At 45.2% G+C, this 21,250-nt stretch overlaps 1 protein-coding gene across 7 annotated transcripts in view; it reads right to left on the minus strand.

Annotated features, from left to right (window-relative positions):
- zbtb40 (zinc finger and BTB domain containing 40) overlaps window positions 1-21,250 on the minus strand; it is a 113,312-nt gene that overhangs the window by 61,621 nt on the left and 30,441 nt on the right. For 6 of the 7 annotated variants that reach the window (XM_072478590.1, XM_072478586.1, XM_072478587.1 and 3 more), the window contains 4 exons: window positions 21,020-21,209; window positions 17,973-18,109; window positions 4,492-4,690; window positions 1,718-1,854 (listed from right to left, as the gene is read on the minus strand). In XM_072478590.1, the coding sequence (XP_072334691.1) occupies window positions 1,718-1,854; window positions 4,492-4,690; window positions 17,973-18,109; window positions 21,020-21,209 (663 nt within the window). Of the gene's footprint in view, window positions 1-1,003; window positions 1,098-1,717; window positions 1,855-4,491; window positions 4,691-17,972; window positions 18,110-21,019; window positions 21,210-21,250 lie in introns of all 7 variants that reach the window. The other variant, XM_072478588.1, reaches the window with a different exon arrangement.

The following is a 21,250-nucleotide window of genomic DNA, read 5'->3' on the forward strand; positions in this document are numbered from 1 at the left end:
GGCCGGAATTGAACCCTGATCCTTGGGGCTGTGAGCGGCAGTGCTAACCACCGTGCTGTGATAAAATGTGAGATAAGTTGTATAAGTAAGGTTTCAGCTGTGATGGATATATGGCCAAATAGCCTGACAACAAGGTATTTCATCCTCATCAAGAACTCCACCTTCAGCAAAGGAAGAGGGAAAATGGAAGGAAATTAAGAGAGGAAAACGGTCAAAAATGTATAACAGTTCCTTTCAAATGTTATGCAAAAGACAATGGTTTTCAGCTGAAATTCTAAATAAGTCATCAGCCTCTTTCTGCAACGACATTGGAGGACTGGATACTTATCCTAATTATCATTTGTATCATTCAATCATCTCTTGGCCCCCCCCACAGACATCTTTTTTCTCCTGGCCCCGTTAACCTTGGCTCAGTTGCTTCTTATAAGCTGTTCAGCTGCGATATTAAATAGAATTATTGTGGCACTTGCAGCTCAGAAACAGGTCAATCGATTCAACCAGTATGTGCCAATATTTACACTCCACACGCTACTCTTTGCACCCTACATCATCTCACCCCATTAACCTAACTGCTGAGTGCTTTCTCCCTCAGGTTTCAGGATTGGGGGCCAATCAAGTAGGACTGGGATGAGGAAAGATTTCTCTGCACTCACAGGGTTGTGAATCTTTGAAAGTCTCTGCCCCAGAGGGTTGTAGATGCAGCACCATTGAATATATTTACGACTGGGTGAGAAGGATTTTAGGTCTCTCGGGGGAACTAAGGGAGATGGGGTGGGAGCGGAACATTGGAGTTGAAGTCCAAGATCAGCCCTAATCATAGTGAACAGCAGAGCTGGTTTGTTGGGCAGTATGGTCTGCCTCTGCTCCTATCTCTCATGTTCTCATATCTAGCTCTGAGGGTTCCTTCCTCTCTCCACAGATGCTGGCTGATCTGGTATTTTCTGCTTTTATTTCGCAATTGCAATATCATCTGTTGCATTTTGCTTTTGATACTGGTACTTACTTCTTCCTAATGATTCGAAGGCGACTATAACATGGAACACTGCAATTCCCTGTTGAGATTCAGGACTCCACCTCAAATTCATTCCATGAAGCTGCTACATATTAAAAATTTACCAGAGGAGGTTTCTGTTTAAATGCACCAAGTTCAGACAAATACCGAATTGGACTGGCACAAACTGTACAGCAAGTCATCAACTCTAAATGCTATATAGGACAGGTAAACATTTAATCAACTGGAAAGAATATGCGTATTTGATTTATAACGTATGAATAAGCTAACAAAATGTTAAAACTTTCTTGGCGCACTTTTGCATCAACTGTTCCCAGTTACAAACTCCATTGCTCACATTATATTGGAAATGGCCTATGTAGACTTGTCAGCCTACAATTACACTTTCTCTTCAATGGCAACACTGGAACATTTCAGTTTTGCATTTTCCAGAATATCAATCTGCTCCAACCAATTTTACTTCCTAAAATACTGCAAGCTTTGTTATTCAACAACGCAAACATATATAAAGCATTATAGAAAAAGACAAGAATATATATGACCCTGGTCAAATTGTCCCTCACTCCCTTAGCCCACTTCACGTGAAGGCGACGGATGGTCTTAACTCCCCATGCAAATTCCACAGAAGATCGACTAACATGAATTACAAAGTTGGTTGAAACTATAAACTTGCGTAAAGGTATTGAATAGATTAAAATAAAGCACCTCTATTGCTTCAGCAGGAAGATTCTCTACGCCAGTCATGAAACAATCCAGAAGTGGACTGATATCATCAATTGCATCGGTGATCAACTGCCTATGTCTTTTCAAAATATCCACAGCTTTACTTTCTTTGTCACTCACTGGAAAAGGTCAGAAAAAAAATGTAAGTCCACACCTATAGCCAGGTACACACACTCTCAAGTAATACACCACGCTAAAGATCGACACACACAGAATAGTTTGAAAATCACATTCAAACCTCATGAACATTTTACATCTAGTTCTTTTGCACACCTTCTGCTGCTGTTTAAAAGGGGCCTATAAGACAGGTCGCAATTACTCTTGATGTAAATAAACCTAATAGGAAAGCTGATGGCTGTTCACCAGGATAGATTTAAAACAGAAAAAAATATATCAGTCTCAATACCAGAATGACCAACAAAATTGACAATCTCAATGTTAGCGAGCATCATTATCTTTCTCGAGAACACTTATTGCCTGAATTTGAGTGCACCTTCAGTCAACGCATCTCTATTGTCGTGGCCACAAGCAGTGGGATCTGGAGCTTCTTCTGAAACTCCAACTGCCTTTATGGTAGGGAGTGGTTTGCTGAATTATTGTGGCTTGATCAGCACAGGTTACACCAACCCAAACTATCATATTTTGTAACTACCCACAGGAGACTGCTTTCTCGACTTGGCTTTGGTATCTTGTGACAATCAGCATAAACTCCGGTAATGACCACAGGCTTATGGAATATTGTATTAGCTCCCAATGTACTGCTAGAATCTGCAGAAGCGGGAGGTCGGCACAATGTGGAATTCATAGTTGCACCCACATGCACAATTATAGAGGTGGAACCATCATCATGGAGCCGTTTACCAAAAAACATCACAAATAATGTTTTTTTTCCCTCCTGTCCATTTTGATCCATGATGTTTAAGGGACGTCAAAGATTTCCTTCTAGTAAATATGACTGTGTCTCCTTCATGAAAACTTCCTGAAACAAGCAGCAATAGATACACTACCACTGCTACGCAATTTAAAAATTCATTGATTTGCTGGATAGGCCAGCATTTATAGCTTATCCCTAATTACCCTTGATGTAGTGGTGATGAGCTGCCTTCTTGAAACACTGTAGTCCATGTGGTGTAGGTACACCCATAGTGCTGTTAGGAAGTTCCAAGATCATGGTCTAGCGACAGTGAAGGAATGGCGATATATTTCCAAGTCAGGGTGGTGTGTGCCTCGAAGGACAAGTTGCAGGTGATGGTGTTCCCACGTTTCCACTGTTCTTATTCATCTAGGTGGTTGAGATTGCGGGTTTTAAAGGTGCTGTCGAAGGAGCCTTCGCGAGTTGCTGCAGTGCATCGTGTACATGGTACACACTGTTGCCACTGCGCACCGAAGGAGAGAGTAAACATTTAAGGTGGTAGATGGGGTGCCCATCAAGCAGGTTGCTTTGTCCTAGATGAGCTTTCTCAAGTGTTGCTGGAGCTGCACTCATCCAGGCAAGTGGAGAGTACCCCATCACACCCCTAACATATGCCTGGTAGGTAGTGGGCAGGTTTAAAAGAATCAGGAAATGAGTAACTCGCTACAAGATTTCCAGCCTCTGATCTGCTCTGGTAGCCACAGTATTTATATGGCTAGTTCCAGTTCAGTGCAGTTCATGCAGACTCCGCACAGACAGTGACCCAAGCCAGGAATCTAACCTGGGACCCTGGAGCTTTGAAGCAACTGTGTTAACCACTGTGCTACCTTGCTGACCCCCCCCCCCCCCCACCCAATTTTTTTTTTGCGGGAGGCCATTAGGCCCATTGGGTCTGCACCGGCCCTTGGAAAGAGCACCCTATTTAAGCCCATGCCTCCACCCTATCTCTGTAACCCAGTAACCTCATCTAACCTTTTTGGACACTAAGGGCAATTTAGCATGGCCAATCCACCTAACCTGCACATCTTTGGACTGCGGGAGGAAAGCGGAGCACCCAGAGGAAACCCACGCAGACACAGGGAGGACATGCAGACTCCGCACAGATAGTGACCCAGCCGCAAATCGAACCAGGGATCCTGGAGCTGTGAAGCAACTGCGCTAACCACTGTGCTACTGTGACAGATGGTTAGAATCTCTCTTGTTGGAGATAGTCATTGACTAGCACTGTGAATGTTAGTTGCCATTTCTTAGCCGAAGCCTGAATGTTGTCCAGGTCTTGCTGCATATGGACAGGGACTGCTTCAGTATCTTAGGAATCGCAAATTGTGCTGAGTATTGTTGAAATCAGTGAACATTCCCACTTCTGACCTTAATGGAAGGAAGCTCATTAATGAAGCAGTTGAAGATGACTGGGCCGAGGGAACTACCCCAATGAACTTATGCAGTAATGTCCTGGGGTTGATCTTCAACAACCACAACCATCTTCCTTTGTGCTGAGTATGACTCCAACCAGTGGAGAGTTTTACCCAATTCCCATTGACTCCAGTTTTGTTAAGTCTCCTTGATGCCATACTCAGTCAAATGCTGCCTTGATGTCAAGGGCCGTCACTCTCACCTCTGGAGTTCAGCTCTTTGGTCTGACTTTGGATTGAGGTCGTAACATAATATTTATAAAACTCTGACCAATAATTGACCACTATAACACTTAATCACATTATAAAGGTATTAATTATTTTTAAAACAGCACCCTTTACCCCTTGCATCAAATGAATTACTTTCATTAATTGTACTTCATTAACAATTATCTAGCATTAATTCTAGTATTACGAATTGAAAGTCTCACCAGATAAAATGAGCTGGAGACTTTCCGGTTCTCTTTGGAGCTCAGCTAGCAGAGTGCACAACTTTGGCACACCCTCTTTCATCCGGATGAGCAGTTTCCAGACAGTGAGTGCTGCCAGCGTTTGCTTCTCTAACACGGCTTCCATCAAATCGCTGACACAATCCAGCACATCTTTCCCTTTAATAAGATCTTCAATTCTCTGTCAGCAACCAAAATGTAAATAAATGTAATCATTTAAAATCACACAAGGCACCTTTGCAACACCTCCGCACCACAGTGAAGTTGCAGTATTCAGAAGTGTGTTGCGTTTTGACTGGCTGCTGTGTATCGTACCATAGCAACCACAGCAACAAAAACGGTTGGCACTGCACTGTCAGAATTACTGTGCCTAGCATTTAACGAAGATTAGAAAAAAAAACAATGGGAATTTACCGCGCCAACTCACCAGCTGTACTTCTCTCAGAGAATCCATTGTTGACACACAACAGTACTTCAACGAAAATGAATCCATTAACAAGGCAACTGGAACTGCACTGAAGTTGAATTAAAAGCTATACATACATTACTGCTTCCATCTTTGTTTAAGCAGAAGTGGACGATTCTTTTTAAATTTCTACTGAAAATGGTGATGTAGTGCAGCGCGTTAGAAGATGCAAAGTACGTGAAATCCGAGTCAGCCATCATGGGAAAAAAACACTATTTGCCAATTACAACTTAAAAACAATGTCATGAAACATTAAATTAAGTTTAAAACAAAACAACTAAGTTGTAACATTAACAAGATAAATATACACCTGTTTAGCAGATCAATTCTGGCAGATAGAAAAACAAAAGGACAAATTACATTCACTGGCCTAATGAAAACAGGCAAGCAGCAGCCTTGAAGCAAATTACCCATCTTCTCAGCACCGTGAGCTCCAAACCAATGTGCAGGAGAACCGGGAGCACAGCAACATTTTAATTCCAACATTCTTTAGAACAGCCAAAGAAATATGTTATACTAGCAATAAATCGTAAACCATTTTCAGTCAATTCCATCATCTCATCCATAGAAACATAGAAAAGTTACGTTGCAGAAAGAGGCCATTCAGACCCTCGTCTCTCTGCCGGCCAAAAAAAAAGAGAGAAAAAGAAACTAGCTGCTCATTTTAATTTCACTTCCCAGCACCTGGTCCACGACCTTGCAGGTTACAGCACTCGAGTTCCAGATACCTCTTAAATAGGTTGAGTGCTTCAGCCTCAACTATCAATTCAGGCAGTTAATTCCAGATGCCCAAAACCCTCTGGGGTGAAAAAGCTTTCCTCATGTCCCCTCTAATCCTTCTACCAATCACCTTAAATCTATGCCCCTTGGTAAATGAGCCCTCAACTAGGGAAAACAGATCTTTCCCTTCTACCCAGTCTAGGCCCCTTATAATTTTGTATACCTCAATTACGCCACCCCTTAGCCCCTTCTGTTCTAACGAAAACAACCCATACCTATTCAATCTCTCCACATAGCTGCAATTTTCAAGCCATGACAACATTCTTGTAAATCTCCTCTGCCCTCTCTCCAGAACAGTTATGTCCTTCCTGTAACATGTTGGCCAGAACTGTGCACAAAATTCCACCATGGCCTAACCAGAGTTTTATACAGTTCCATCATTATGTCCTTGCTTTTGTATTCAATAACTTACCCAATAAAGGAAAGCATTCCAAATGCCTACTTCACCACCTTATCCACCTGTCTTCATACCTTCAAGGACGTGTGAAATGTACTGCAAAGTCTCTCAGTTCCTCAACCCCGCTCAATATCTTCCCGTTTATTGATGCAGTCCCTGGCTCTGTTTGCCCTCCTGAAATACATTACCTCACACTTTTCCAGATTGAATTCCATTTGACACTTCGCCGCCCACTCAACAAAACCATTGATATCATTCTGGAGTCAACATCTATCCTCTTCACGATCAACTACATGGCAAATGTTTGTGTCATCCACAAATTTTCCAATCACGCCTCCCACATTTAAGTCCAAATCATTAATATATACAGCAAGGGCCCCCCCCAACAGTGAGCCCTGTGGAACACCACTGGAAACTATTTTCCATTCGCAAAAACATCCAATGACCAAAACTCTTTGTTTCCTGTCAGAGCCAATTTTGGATCCAACCTGCCACCTTCTCCTGTTTCTCATGGGATCTCACTTTTTTGACCAATCTGCCATGTGGGACCATGTCAAATGCCTTACTGAAATCCATGTAGACAACATCCTCAAAACTACCCTCATTGATCCTCCTCGTCACTTCCTCAAAAAAATGTATCAAGTTAGTAAGACACAATCTTCCCCGAACAAATCCGTACAGGCCATCCCTAATTAATCCTAATCTTTCAGGATTGATTCCAATAATTTTCCCACCACTGAAGTCAGACTGACCAGTCTACATTTTTCGGCCCTATACCTCACACCCTTTTGAAATGGTACGAGGAACATAATCCTCCAATCCTCTTGGACCTCACGTGTATCTAGTGAGGATTGGAAAATGACCCTCAGAACATCTGCTATTTCCTCCCTGGATACCTTTAACAATGTGGGATACAACCCCATTGGCCAAGGTGATTTTTCACCATCAAGAATGACAATTCTTCCAGAGGGTCAGTGCAGACTCGATGAGTCGAATGATCTCCCTTCTGCACTGTCAGGACTTTATCAATGCTTTCTCTCTCGTTATACTTATTGTATCTAATATTTCACATTCCTCCATTAACTTGAATATCTGCATCATCCCCTCCTCAGTGAAGGCAGAGACAAAGTACTCATTGAGAATAAAAGCAAAATACTCTGGATACAGGAAACCTGAAATAAAAATAGAAAAATTCAGCAGGCCTAGTAGCATATGTGGGGAGAGAAACAGAGTTAAGGTAGAGTCTATATGGCTCTTCTTCAGAGCTAATGGGGGGAAATGTGATGACTGTCACCTGTCCCTTTATCTCCTCCCTCCTCACTGTCCAAAGTCCCAAACATTCAAGTAAAGCAGCGTTTTACTTGCATCTCCTTCAATTTTGTCTAAAGTATCCATCTGCTTCCAATGCAGTCTCCTTTACACTGGGGAAACTAAACGCAGACTGGCTGACCACTTTGCAAGAGTCAGTCAGCAAGCAAGGGCCTAACCTTTCTGTTACTTACAATTTAAACTCACTACCTTGCTTTCATGGCCACATGTCTGTCCTTGATCTGCTGCAATGCTCCAGTGAAGCCCAACGCAAACTGGAGGAGCAGCATCTCACCTTTCGATTAGGAATGTTACATCCCTCAGAACTCAACAATGAATTCAACAAATTTAAACTATGAAATCTCTCCTCCATCATGACCTTTTTTAAACCAATTTTTTGATCCAACAGGTTGCCCCCCCCCCTTTCCCCACAGGACCACCGGTCATTTTTCTTAAAGCTTGCTTTCGCAGAGTGCTGACCTTTGTTCTGCTATTAACACATGGTGCTATTTTTTATGCCATCAGCACTTTCTTTAGTTTTTAACACTACTTTTGTCTTGTGCCCATAACATCTCTCCGATGCCCCACCTTTCCCTGACCTTCTACTTTGCTCCAACCCCCTTTAAACAGTATAACATTCATCACATGTGCCCTTCTCTTTAATTCTGTGGACAAGTAATACAAGAAGGTTGACATGGACTTGAAATGTTAACTGTTTCCCTCGCTACAGATGCTGCCAGACCCGAGTTTTCCCAACATTTTCTATAGTCGCTGAGAACCCTGTCCACACCTTCAGCATCTGCACACATGCCACCACGTATACGACAGGCCCCACTCTTTCTTTGGTTATTCTCTTGGTCTGAATGTATTGGTAAACTAGCTTTGGGTTTTGATCTTACCTGCCAATATTTTCTCATGTCCCCCATTTGCTTTCGTAATTTCCTTTTTCACTTCACCCCTGTACTTTCTATACTCCCCTAGGCATTCTACAGTATTAAGCTTTGTGTCACTTTCACAAGCTTTATTTTTCTGTTTTATCTTACCATGTATGCTTTGGGATGACCAGGGGTTCTAGGTTTGGTAATACTATCGTTTGTTTTTGTGGGTTATGCCCGTAGAATCTCGCTTTTGAACACCTCCCTCGGATTTGACAATTTTTCCTTTGAATAGCTGTATCCAGTCTACTTTCATAAGTTCACCTCTCAACTTCATAAAATCTGTCTTCGACCAGTTTAGAACTTTTACTTCTGTTCATTCTTTCCCATGATGCTAAATCGAACTACATTATGGTCAAGATCTCCAAAATGATTCCCCCATTGCTACGTCATCCACTTGCCCATTTTCATTTCCTGAGGCTAAATCTAGAATTGCACCCCCTCTTGTTGGGTTTGTTATGTGCTGGCTATAAAAAGTTCTCTTGATTTCAGTTTACGAGTTTTGTGCCCTCTATGCCCTTCATCTTTCCATATTCCAATTGATATTATGGTAGTTCCAACTATTAAGGCCGTATTGTTTTTGCACTCAGAGGTTTGCTTACATGTTTGCTCCTCTTATTCACTTCCACTATTTGGGGGCCTTTAGAACCCTAGCAGTCTGGCTGCCTTTTTAAAATTTCTGACCTAAATGCATATGGCCTAATTTGATGTTTTGATACATCATCCCTCCTCACATTGATTCTTTAACCAAGAATGTTACACCCCCACTTTTGTATCCCCCTCCCTACCCTGTCTGAAAACTCTATATCCAGGGATGTTGAGTTGCCATTTTTTCCTCTTGCATTTACATATATAGCATTTAACACTGCCAACTTCCTGTGCTGTATATTTTTTACCGTGATTTTCCTGTTGTTCCAAGTCACCCACTAATTTCCCATCTCCTGTTCTCTACTCTAAATTTTCCTTCAGGTTCCTATCCCCCTGTCAATCTGGTCTAAACCCCCCTCGACAGCACTAGCGAATCTCCCTGCAAGCATAACCGTCCCAGACTTGTTCAGGTGTGTTCTGGCTTGTACAGATCCCACCTTCCCCATAACCAGTCCCAATGCCTCAGAAATCTGGTGCCTTCCCTCCTCCAGTTTTCCAGCCACAGGTTTAATCACTCAATTTTACTATTTCTATGCTCACTAGCAAGTGGGACTGAGAGTAATCCTGAGATTACTGTTTTTAGAGTTCCTGCTTTTTAATCTCCTCCCGAGGATTAATCCAGCCCATATGCATATAGATTGGATTAATCAAATTGGCAAGTGTGTCCTCGAGGGAAAGTTAATTTAATATAATAGAGATTGTTTCTTGGAGCAATATGTTGTGGAACCAACCAAGGAGCAGGCTCCTCTGGATTTGGTATTGTGTAATGAGGGGGGATTAATTAACGATTTCATAGCTAAGGATCCTTGAGGGAAGAGTGATCATAACATGCCAAAACTTATTAAGGAAGTTATAACAGGACATTTGGAAAGTCAAAATGCAATACATCTGAATCAGCAAGCTTTTATGAAGGGCAAATCGTGTTGTCAAATTTGGTAAGAGTTCTTCGAAGGTATAACAAATAAAGTGGGTAATGGCGAACTTGTAGATGTAGTATCACTGGACTTCCAGAAGACATTTGATAAGGTGCCACACAAAAGGTTAATACACAGATCACACGGGATTGGGTTAACTTATTAGCTTGGATGGAGGACTGGCTAACCAGCGGAGAGTCGGGATAAACGGGTCTTTTTCTGGTTGGCAAGAGGTAACTAATGGGGCGCCACAAGGTTCGGTCCTCGAACCCCAACTATTTTACAGTCGATATTAATAAGTTGAATGTAGGGATAGAACGTACTATAGCCAAATTTGCAGATGACGCTAAAATATTTGAGATAATAAGTTGAAATGAGGAAATAAGAAATTTACAAATGGAGATGGATAGGTTAGGTGAGTGACCCAAAATTTGGCAGATGCAGTTTAATGTGGATAAGTGTGAGGTTAACCATTTTGGTTGGAAAAATAAGGCAATTTACTATCTAAATGGACAGAAACTTCAGAATGCTTCGGTTCAGAGGGATTTGGGTGCTCTCGTGCATGAATCTCAGAAAACGAGTATGCAGGTAGAGCAGGTTAACAAGGAAGCCAAATGGAATTTTGGCAATTATTGCTAAAGAGAGAGAGTACAAAAGTAGGGAAGTGTTGCTGCAACTGTACAAGGCATTAGTGAGACTGCACCTGGAGTACTGTGTACAGTTCTTGTCTCCTCAGTTGAGGAGGGATGTAGCTGCATAGAGGCAGTTCAGAGGTTCACGAGATTGAATCCAGAGATGAGGAATTTGACAAGAGATTCAGTAGTTTAGGTGCATACTCGCTGGAGTTTAGAAGAATGAGGGGAGATCTAATTGAGGTACATAAGACGATAAAGGGGGTTGACAAAGGGGGTTGACAAAGTAGACGCACAGACATGTTTCCTCTTATGGGGAAATCGAGAATGAGAGGTCATTGTTTTAAGATAAAGGGTAGCAGATTCAAAGCATGAGAAATTACTTCTCTCAAGTGTCATGAATCTGTGGAATTCGCTAATTAGTGTGGTGAATGCTGGAATGCTGGAATATTGTGTAAATTTGAGGAGATAGAGAGATACAGATTTTTAACGAGTAATGGGTTAGAGGGTTATGAAGAATGGGCAGGAAAGTGGAGTTGAGGACGAGATGAGGTCCGCCATGATTGTATTGAATGCTGAACAGGTTGGAGGGGCTAGTTCTTATATAAACATTTTAGAGACCACAGCTGCAAAAGGCACAATCATTTTTTTTTAGAACGACGGAACTGTACAGGACATCTTGACAGGACATCTCCGATACTACATTTTACACATTAGATCTTGTGTTTAGTCAGATCTAGGAGTTGAATAACTATTTTCGCAACAAGATGTCAGTCGGGTTGCAGATATTCGACAATGCTAGCTAAATATTGCAATATTTCTTCAATACTTCCAAACACAAACAGCTCGTGCTGATAAAAATTCAGGTTCTCCTGAGCTGTTCACAACTATGCAGGACCACAGCAATTCTATCTTTTTTTTCTATTTTTTTGAAATAGGATTATTCAAAGTTTTTCAATAGTTTTTACAGAACACTCCAAAAAAGGAAATATACAAAATAAAAATGGCAATACGCCAACAACCAAAGCAACTTAATCCTCTAACCCTTAAACGATTCAACAAATTGAGAACAAAATGGGGCAAACGCCCCTTACATAAACCAAACAAGAAACCCCCTCCCAGGTTGCTGCTGCTATTGACCTCCACCTAGCTTCCGCGAGAAAGTCAAGGAACAGTTGTCACCGCCTGGAGAACCCCTGCACAGACCCTCGCAAGGAAAACTTTATCTTCTCCAGCCTGAGAAACCCCGCCATGTCATTGATCCAAGCCTCCACGCTCGAGCCTCCAAAACCCCGCAAGCGCCGGACACGCCCAGAACATATGGGCGTGGTTTGCTGGGACCCCCGAACACCTCACATACCTGTCCTCTAACCCCAAAAACTTACACATCCTCGCCCCTGTCATATGCGCCCTGTGCACCACTTTAAACTGGATCAGGCAGAGCCTGGCGCAAGACGAGGAGGAATTAACCCTGCCCAGGGCGTCAGCCCATAGGCCCTCATCCAGCGTCTCCTCCCACGCCCTTCAGTCCTCCACCGAGGCTTCCTCCACCTACTGCAGCTCCTGGTATATCGCCGAGACCTTACCCTCTCTGACCCACACGCCCAAAATCACCCTGTCCTGTATCCTCCGGGCAGGCAGCTGCTGTGAATTCCTCGAGCTGCCTCCTCACAAACGCCCTAACCTGCATATACCTGAAGGCATTTCCCGGGGGTAACCCAAATTTCTCCTCCAGCGCCCTCAGTCTGGCAAAAGTCCCATCAATGAATAAGTCCCCCATCCTTTTAATTCCCGCCCGATGCCAACTTAGGAATCCGCCATCCATCCTGCCCGGTGCAAACCTATGGTTGTTCCGTATCGGGGACCAGATTGAGGCCCCCCCCCCCCCCCCCCGCGTCGTCTCCACTTCCCCCAGATCCTCAATGTCGCCGCCACCACCGGGCTCGTGGTGTACCGTGTCGCCGGCAGTGGCAACGGTGCCGTCACCAGTGCCCCCAGGCTAGTACCTACACATGACGCCGCCTCTAGTCTTTTCCACACTGCCTCCTCTCCCTCCATTACCCATTTCCGAATCATTGCTACATTAGCTGTCCAGTAATAGCTACACAAAGTCGGCAGCGCCAGCCGCCGCCCCCCCCCCCCCCCCCCCCCCCACCCCGACTGCGCTCCATGAACAGTCTCTTAACCCTTGGGGTCTTACTTGCCCATACAAACCCCATAATGCTCTTGCTCACTCGCTTGAAAAAGGCCTTAGGGATGAGAATAGGCAGGCACTGGAACATGAACAAGAACCTTGGGAGGACCGTCATCTTAACGGACTGCACCCTGCCCGCCAGGGAGAGTGACAACACGTCCCATCTCTTAAAGTCCTCCTCCATCTGGTCCACCAACCGCGCCAAGTTGAGCTTATGCAGGACCCCCCCAACTCTTGGCCACCTGGATACCCAAATACCAGAAACTCCTCTCCACCCTCGAGCGGCAGCTCCTCCAGCCTCTTCTCCTGACCCCTCGCATGCACCACAAAGAGCTCGCTCTTCCCAACATTGAGCTTGTATCCCGAGAAGTCTCCAAACTCCCTAAGGGTCTGCATGACCTCTGCCATCCCCTCCACTGGATCCACGATATACAAAAGCAGGCCATACGCATATAATGAGACCTGATGCTCCTCCCCTCCCCAGACCAACCCCTTCCAGTTTCTAGACTCCCTTAGTGCCATGGCCAGCGGCTCAATTGCCAGGGCAAACAGCAGGGGGGACAGGGGGCACCCCGTCTCGTCCCACGGTACACTCTGACCTCAGCTGATTTGTCGATACGCTCGCCACCGGGACCTGGTACAACAATTTGACCCATCCTATGAACCCCACCTCGAACCCAAACCTGCCCAGCACTCCCCACAGGCACTCCCACTCCACCCGATCAAATGCCTTCTCCGCGTCCATTGCCGCCACCACTCTTTCTCCCCCCCCCACCCCCCCCAACAGTTCCACAAACTTCCTATAGAACTCGACCGGGGACCTTGCCATCTTGCATGCTCCCCAACCCCTTAAGCAGCTCCTCCATCCCGATCGGGGCCCCCAAACCTTCGACCTGTCCCTCGGGAACCTCAATTGGTCCAGGAACCACCGCATCCCCTCTTCCCCCCCCCCCCCCCTCCGGGGGTTCTGTCTTGTACAGGTTCCCGTAGAAGTCACTAAAGACCTCAGTTATTTTGGCTGGAGTCCGCACCGTGTTCCCCCCTCTGTCCCGGATTCCTCTAATTTCCTTAGCCACCTCCTTCCTACGTAGCTGATGCGCCAGCATCCGACACGCCTTCTCCCCATACTTGTACGCTGCCCCCTGCACCTTCCTCCACTGGGCCTCAGCTTTCCCCATAGTCAGCAAATCAAACTCCGTTTTGGAGGCTCCAGCGCTCCTTCAGCAGCCCCTCTTCAGGAGATTCCACGCATCTCCTATCCACACTCAGTATCTCGCCCACCAATCTCTCCCTCTTCTCCGAGCCCTGATTGAGATTAGCTCTCCCCTGACCACCGCCTCCCAGCCCACACTCACCGGTACCTCCCCATTATCATTGGCCTCTTATGTACCTTTGAATGTACCCTCGGACCCGCCCACAGACCTCCTCATCCGCCAGCAGTCCCACATCCATGCGCCACAGCGGGCGCTGGCCCCTCTCCTCCCCCAACTCCAGCTCCACCCAGTGCGGGGCGTAGTCCGAAATCGCTATGGCCGAGTACTCTGCCCCTCCACTCTTGGGATCACCGCCCTACTCACCACAAAGAAGTCTATCCGTGAATAGGCCTTGTGCACATGGGAAAAGGAGAACTCTCTCGCCGCTGGCCTGGCAAACCTCCACAGGTCCACTCCCCCCATCTGATCCATAAACCACCTCAGAACCTTGGCTGCAGCTGGCCTCCTGCCCGACCTCGATCGATCCAGTGCCGGGTCCAGTACCGTATTGAAGTCCCCCACCCCCCCTCCATTATCAGGTTCCCTGCCTCCAGATCCGGGATCTGGCTCAGCATGCGCTTCATGAAGCCTGCATCGTCCCAATTTGGGGCATATACATTCACCAGCACCACCCGGGCCCCCTGCAGCCTACCACTCACCATCACATGACAGCCCCCTTTATCCGCCACAATACTCACCGCCTCGAAAGTCACCCGCTTGCTCACCAGGATTGCGACCCCCCCTGTTCTTCGCATCCAGCCCAGAGTGAAAGACCTGCCCCACCCATCCCTTCCTCAGCCTGATCTGATCCGCCACCTTCAGGTGCGTCTCCTGCAACATAGCGACATCTGCCTTCAGTCCCTTTAAGTGCGCAAACACCCGGGCCCTCTTGACCGGCCCATTCAGGCCTCTCGCGTTCCACGTGATCAGCCACGCCTCGTCCGGCGTATCAAAATAGTGGTGTCGGTCCTGATGCGTGACCCACAGCCGCGCTGGCTGCAACAGCCCAAACTTCACCCCCTTTTGATGGAGAACCGCCTTGGCCCGGTTGAATCCTGCCCTCTTCTTGGCCAGCTCTGCACTCCAGCCCTGGTAGATGCGGTTTTCAGCGTTCTCCCACCTGCTACTCCGCTCCTTCTTCGCCCACCTCAGGACACACTCCCTGTCGGTGAAACGGTGAAACGTCACCACCACAGCACTCGGCGGCTCATTCGCCCTCGGCCTCCTTGCCAGGACTCTGTGTGCCCCATCCAGCTCCAGGGGCCTCGAGAAGGCTCCCGTGCCCACAGCGTGCCCAGCATCCTAGCCACGTACGCCCCGACATCCGACCCCTCCACACCTTCAGGGAGACCCAGAATCCGCAGATTCTTCCTCCTCGACCTGTTTTCCAGGTCCTCTAACGTCTGCCATTTTTTGTGCAGCGCCTCGTGCGCCTCCACTTTCACCGCTAAGCCCATGGTCTCATCCTCGTTACCGGAGGCTTTCTGCTGCACCTCCTTAATCGCCGTCCCCTGCGCCCTCTGGGTCTCCACCAGCCTCTCGATCGACGCCTTCATAGGGACCAACATCTCCGCCTTCAACTCCGCAAAGCAGCTTTCAGAAACTCCTGCTGCTCCCGAGACCACTGAGCCCACGCTGCCTGGTCTCCACCCGCCGCCATCTTGTTTTCCCGCACCCGCTTTCCTCTCTTTTCCAGTGCCGCTGTTTTGACCGCTCTGTTCCTGGTCCACTCCATACAGTGTTGGGGGAACCTCATTGTTGCCTTTCCACACCAGGAATCGTCGCTCAAGTGCCGCTGCGGCTCCTTAAAAGGGCCCAAAAATCCTTTCACGGCGGGAGCTGCCGAACGTGCAACCTACCCAGGCATAGCCGCAACCGGAAGTCACAGCAATTCATTCTTAATAGTCCAAACAAACAACTACGTTAAAAAATGGAGTTGCGCACTAATCGGTAACAAGCACAATGTGCCTGTTTTATTCTCAAATAAATCATGGTTAGCACTGTTGCTTCACAGCTCCAGGATCCCAGGTTCGATTCCCAGCTTGGGTCACTGTCTGTACGAAGTCCGCAAGTTCTCCTAGTGTCTGCGTGGGTTTTCTCTGGGTGCTCCGGTTTCCTCCCACAGTCCAAAGATGTGCAGGTTAGGTGGATTGGTCATGCTAAATTGCCCTTAATGTCCAAAAAGGTTACATTGGGTTACGGGGATAGGGTGGAGGTGTGGGCTCAAGTAGGGTGCTCTTTCCAAGGGCCAGTGCAGACACGCTAGGCCGAATGGCTCCTTTCTGCACTGTAATTTCTATGATAGTACTGCCTTTAGTTTATGTCACAAAATTAGCTTAAATGGACATAGATTTTGTCCTATCATCTAATGCGGGCTGGTATGGTGGAAGGAGAGACAAGTGAGTGACAGGAGCAGAGAACCTAATACGGCCAATGTCACTCCAGCAGTTCCCGAGGTTGAGGTGAAGGGAGAATATTGGAGACAGCTGAATGGATCCATTAAGCAGAGGAAGACTCTTGGCCGCATCAGAGCCTGGCACATAAGGTAATTGTGAATGAGTACAATGCCACCACACAGTGACGTAAGGCATACGACCCAGACCTCAGGGCAGCGTGGTGTTGAGCAGAGACATGTCTAAACCCAAGTATGGAGACAGGTCCTAATTCAAACCCTTTACTATACATGTGTAAATACTTCCAGTGGCTAATACAGACTTGCAATAAACCTATAGAAGACTTTGGAGCCTTCTTTAAGACATACCGATCTGTAACCAACACCCTCCCAACAAATCAGGCATCTATGATATTAACCATGAAGTATGAATAATCATCTCCAAGCCACGCAACAACTATTTTCCTGTGACACCCAATGACAACCAAAATCCTTTCTTTGCGCGTAGAAATATCCTTTCGCTTATGACAAACTAAGTTCTCCCTTAACACAAAGATAATCTCCTGACTGGCACAACAGGCCTATTCCCATGGAAGGAAGGGGTTCCCGGTCATACTTGTTGCAGATATTCTCTGAACACAATAGTCTATTGGCTACTCCTTGACCACAAATAATAGCTGTAATCAAAGCTCATTTTTAATTTTCAAAATCTGAACTCAAAAAAGATGCAAGAAAAAAATCCATAGAATCCCTGCAGTGCAGGAAGTGGCCATTCAGCCCATTGACTTGGCACTGACCCTTTGATTCATTACCCTACCTAGGCCTAATCCACCGCCCTATTCTTGCAACCCCACCGTACGGGGCAATATAGCATGGCCAATCCATCTAGCCTGCATATCTTTGTACTGTAGGAGAAAACCGGAGCACCCGGAAGAAACCCACGCAGACACGAGGAGAATGAGCAAACTCCACAGTCACCAGAGAATGGAATCGAACCCGGGTTCCTGGCGCTGTGAGGCAGCAGTGCTAGCCACTGTGCCGCCCCTAATGTTTTTTCTATTTGACTCGAGACCAAGTCCTACTGTCTCATTACATACACTTACATTGTTACCGTGTCGAGATACTACAATACACACAACCCAAGTAATTTATTTACCTTCCAAAACACATGCAAGTTGTTGGCAAACACAAGATTGAAAACGGAACAAAAGTAGCTCCATCGCACTGATCTAGATGACATTGCATGAAGAAAAAAGCGGCAGAAACACATCCGCCAATAGACCAAAAATATAAAATTCCAACACAAAACAATGCTCCATTTCCCTTTGTTGTATGCAGCCTGTCGGTTTCATTGTGAGGTTACTTTAAGACTGGCGAGCTGCTGCACATCTACACGTCATAAAAGCACCGTTTCTTGTGCACAGCCTGCTTCCCCCTGCATGGCAAGTTCTGGACTACTGCTCACCACTTATGCTGCAGCTTTCACGGAATAATGACTCTCGCCATATCATACTTGACAAAATAAAAATAAATTTACTTCATACCTCTTTCTCACTATCAGATATATCTTCAGCAACAGATAGGATGTTATGCAGAGGTCGGAGGTCTATTATTGCATCAACAATATTATCTTGATATCGCCTCAACAAGTCAAACCCATAATCTTCTGGGTTCTTCACTTCTGTTGAGAAATTTAAATAACCTTTTTCACTTTTCCTTTCTTTAAACTAATCATTCATTTGGCAGAGAGGGTTAATTTCTAAAGGAGAGAATGATGGAGCAAAGACAAACAACTACGCATTTATATAGCATCTTTAACACAGTAAACATCCCAGAATGCTTTATGGCAGCATCAACAAAAAAAATTTGACATCAATTTGAAGAAATATTAGATCAAGTGGCAAGAAGATGAAGTAGATATTAATGAACGGCTTACAAAGGAGAGCGAGAACGAGGTTTAAGGAGGGAATCCCAGATAGGCCATCAATGGTGGAGCATTGAAAATCAGGAATGTGCAAGAGGCCAGGTTTGGCAGAAATAAGATGAAAAATGTGAGGGTGAATGCAGCAAGAATGAAACCTCGAGGAGGAGATGCAGGGTTTGGCAGAGGCATGCCACAATGTGAAGAAGGCATCACAGAGGCTGTGCCATGAGATTCAGGTAAGAGCGGCCCGGTGTGCAGCCTAGAAGGGCAGCGGTTGGCAGCTAAAAAAACAGATCGACAGCTTGGGCAAGAACTAAAGAATTAGCCTCTGAAGTGAAAGCTCTGAAAAAGCAGACGCCCGAGCTTTGCCGACAACCACACATGAATCGGTGTCCGCCAAAATGCCTAGCTTATTGACAGTTGTGTTTAATTGTTTGTATTGTAAGTTTTGATTGACAACATTATACTGTGTTTCACTGCAAGAACCTCTGATGTAAAGGGGAAAGAAAAGAGTTGTGCATTCATGTTGTTCCGAGTGGACAAGGTCCCTTTAAGAGTTCGATCACAGGACATCACCAATGAGGTCATCGGCAGTTTGTGTGGGCTAACTGTCAGTCTACACGAGCAGCCTGTATGAAAACACCTTCCCAATAGTGTTCTGTTTGTTTTGTACCTTTTTGATCTGCAAGCCTGTACTTCAAAAATACCAAGCCAGCGACATCCCATAAAAGACTTAAGTTTTATAAAAATCTTAATCTGGTTTACTATTTTAGCTTGCCTGGCCAGTTTCTTTCATCTCTTCGACTTTATTCTTCAATTCATCTCCACCCATTTGAAAATTTCTGCTGCACTCTTCTCGAGTCCGAGTATAAACTCAAGCACACTGTGGTACATGTTTTCAAAGTTTTCTAACTATAACCTCCTCTACTCTCCTCAAGTTATTATATAGAGCATTAAGGTCCACGATGAACCTCACTGTGTACATTCTGTAATTAGAATCATGCACATGTTTCGCACTGTGCTCAGTAACATACTTTCTCTGCTTTTACTTCCATTGAAAACATTCCAGTGTCATAGCTGACAAATTGAAATATCCCTTAATTGTTACATGAATCCTGTGCATGCTTCCTTAATTTCAGCAAAATTATCAATCTGTCTTGCGAGGGCAAAACAAACCTAAACAGTTTATTTTTCTCCTTGATCTCTAATGCTCCCTTTTTATCTAGCATTGATCCAAAATTCTCTGGTTCCATTAAAGCCATGTTCTCTTGCCCATGCAGAGTCACATCGTTTCCTTGCTTCCGATTTATCATCACTTGTTACTTCTCCATGAGCAGAGCTGCAATTGTAATTGGACAACAAACTTGAGGGAGTCTTTTTTTTTGTACTGGCATACTCCAGACACAGACCTGGTTAAGATCTAATTACACCGTTAACAGTGGAGGTTGGCAGACCCAAACTATACCGATGACTATTACAAAACTGCTTTTGAGCATAGATGATATTGTACATTACTAAGGTGTGCTACATAAGCACATTTGCTGTTGCACCAAGCATTGATTCATATAGCTCAACCAGATCATAAAATGTTCTTCAATGGCTGTTGTTCTTTTAGATGGGTTTTCCAACTGTTTATCTATTTTGGGGGCTTCAAGGTTTCAGACCATTCTGGTGAATTCTGCGTCTGTCACAAAACGTCATCACTTGCCCAGATCGCTAGATAAATGCACAGCATGCCTCAGGATCAGCCAAACCCTCTTCAAATTGTCCCTTGATAGTACAGAAGGCTGCTGAAAAAAGACAAGCTGTTAAAGTTTTTCCTCTTGCACTCATCAGGGCAGGTGCAAGGATTCCAAATCTCAACGGGAACAACAATTTTGACTGCAAGGAACAGCCCTTTTCTCAAGTGATATAAATCTTTGTTCCCTTTGAAATTTGTCCTGATGAGTACAAGACAAAATGCTTCAATGGCTTGTCTCTTTTTTCAGTAATAACCCTCTGTTCAATTCAGCTAGTAATTCTATCACATTACCCTCATATGCTCCTCCATAACACCGCAAGGCAGCAAAACACATTACAGATTTCGAATTGGGCTTTAAATACTGAATACATTTGTTGAAGAGTAAAACTTACAATTAGCAATAGGAAAGGGACATATATTTTAAGTTAAGCTGGCTCAGGGGAAAAAAAGTTTGCTGCTGCTGCATTGATCTAGGGTGAGAACATAAGAGCCTGCTCAATCATTAAATAAGACCATCGCTGATATTCTACCTCAACTTCACTTTCCCACGATATCCTCATATTCAATTCATATAGGGTGAAAAAACCTACAGACATCAGTCTTGAATATACTCAATGACTGGGATTGCACAGCCCACGAGGTAGAGCATTTCACGATTCACAAAGCTCTGAGTCAAAAAATTTCTCATCTCAGTGTTAAGTAGCTGGCCCTTTACCCTGAGCCTATGACCTAGATTCTTCAGACAGGAGAAACAGCCTCTTGGAAAACTTGACAGAATTGATGCTAACAATTCTGTAGATTTCAATGAGACCATTTTAAATTTATTAAGTATTTTATGGCAGCTCACCAGTTTACCACAACATTTTTGCACTCACGAGTACATTGAGTCACCACTGGTCTTTTTAGGGGATTCTCATGTAACTAACCTGACTTTGTAGCCGTTGCTGGTTCTGTGAGAGTCCTTAGTAAGGACTGCAGCGCTGGGCAAGCATCTTTCATTGACTGAAGAAGATTTATTGCAGTCCCGGCGCTGAGCAGTCTCTCTTCAATTACTTTCCTCAGTAACTTAGCCATGGCACCTCTGGCGGTCTCTCCCTGGCAGCATTCCACAACCACCTAAACATCAACATATTGTCATGTGAGAGTACCTTTACGAA

This window comes from Scyliorhinus torazame, chromosome 16 (genome assembly GCF_047496885.1).
Source record: "Scyliorhinus torazame isolate Kashiwa2021f chromosome 16, sScyTor2.1, whole genome shotgun sequence".
NCBI lineage: Eukaryota > Metazoa > Chordata > Chondrichthyes > Carcharhiniformes > Scyliorhinidae > Scyliorhinus > Scyliorhinus torazame.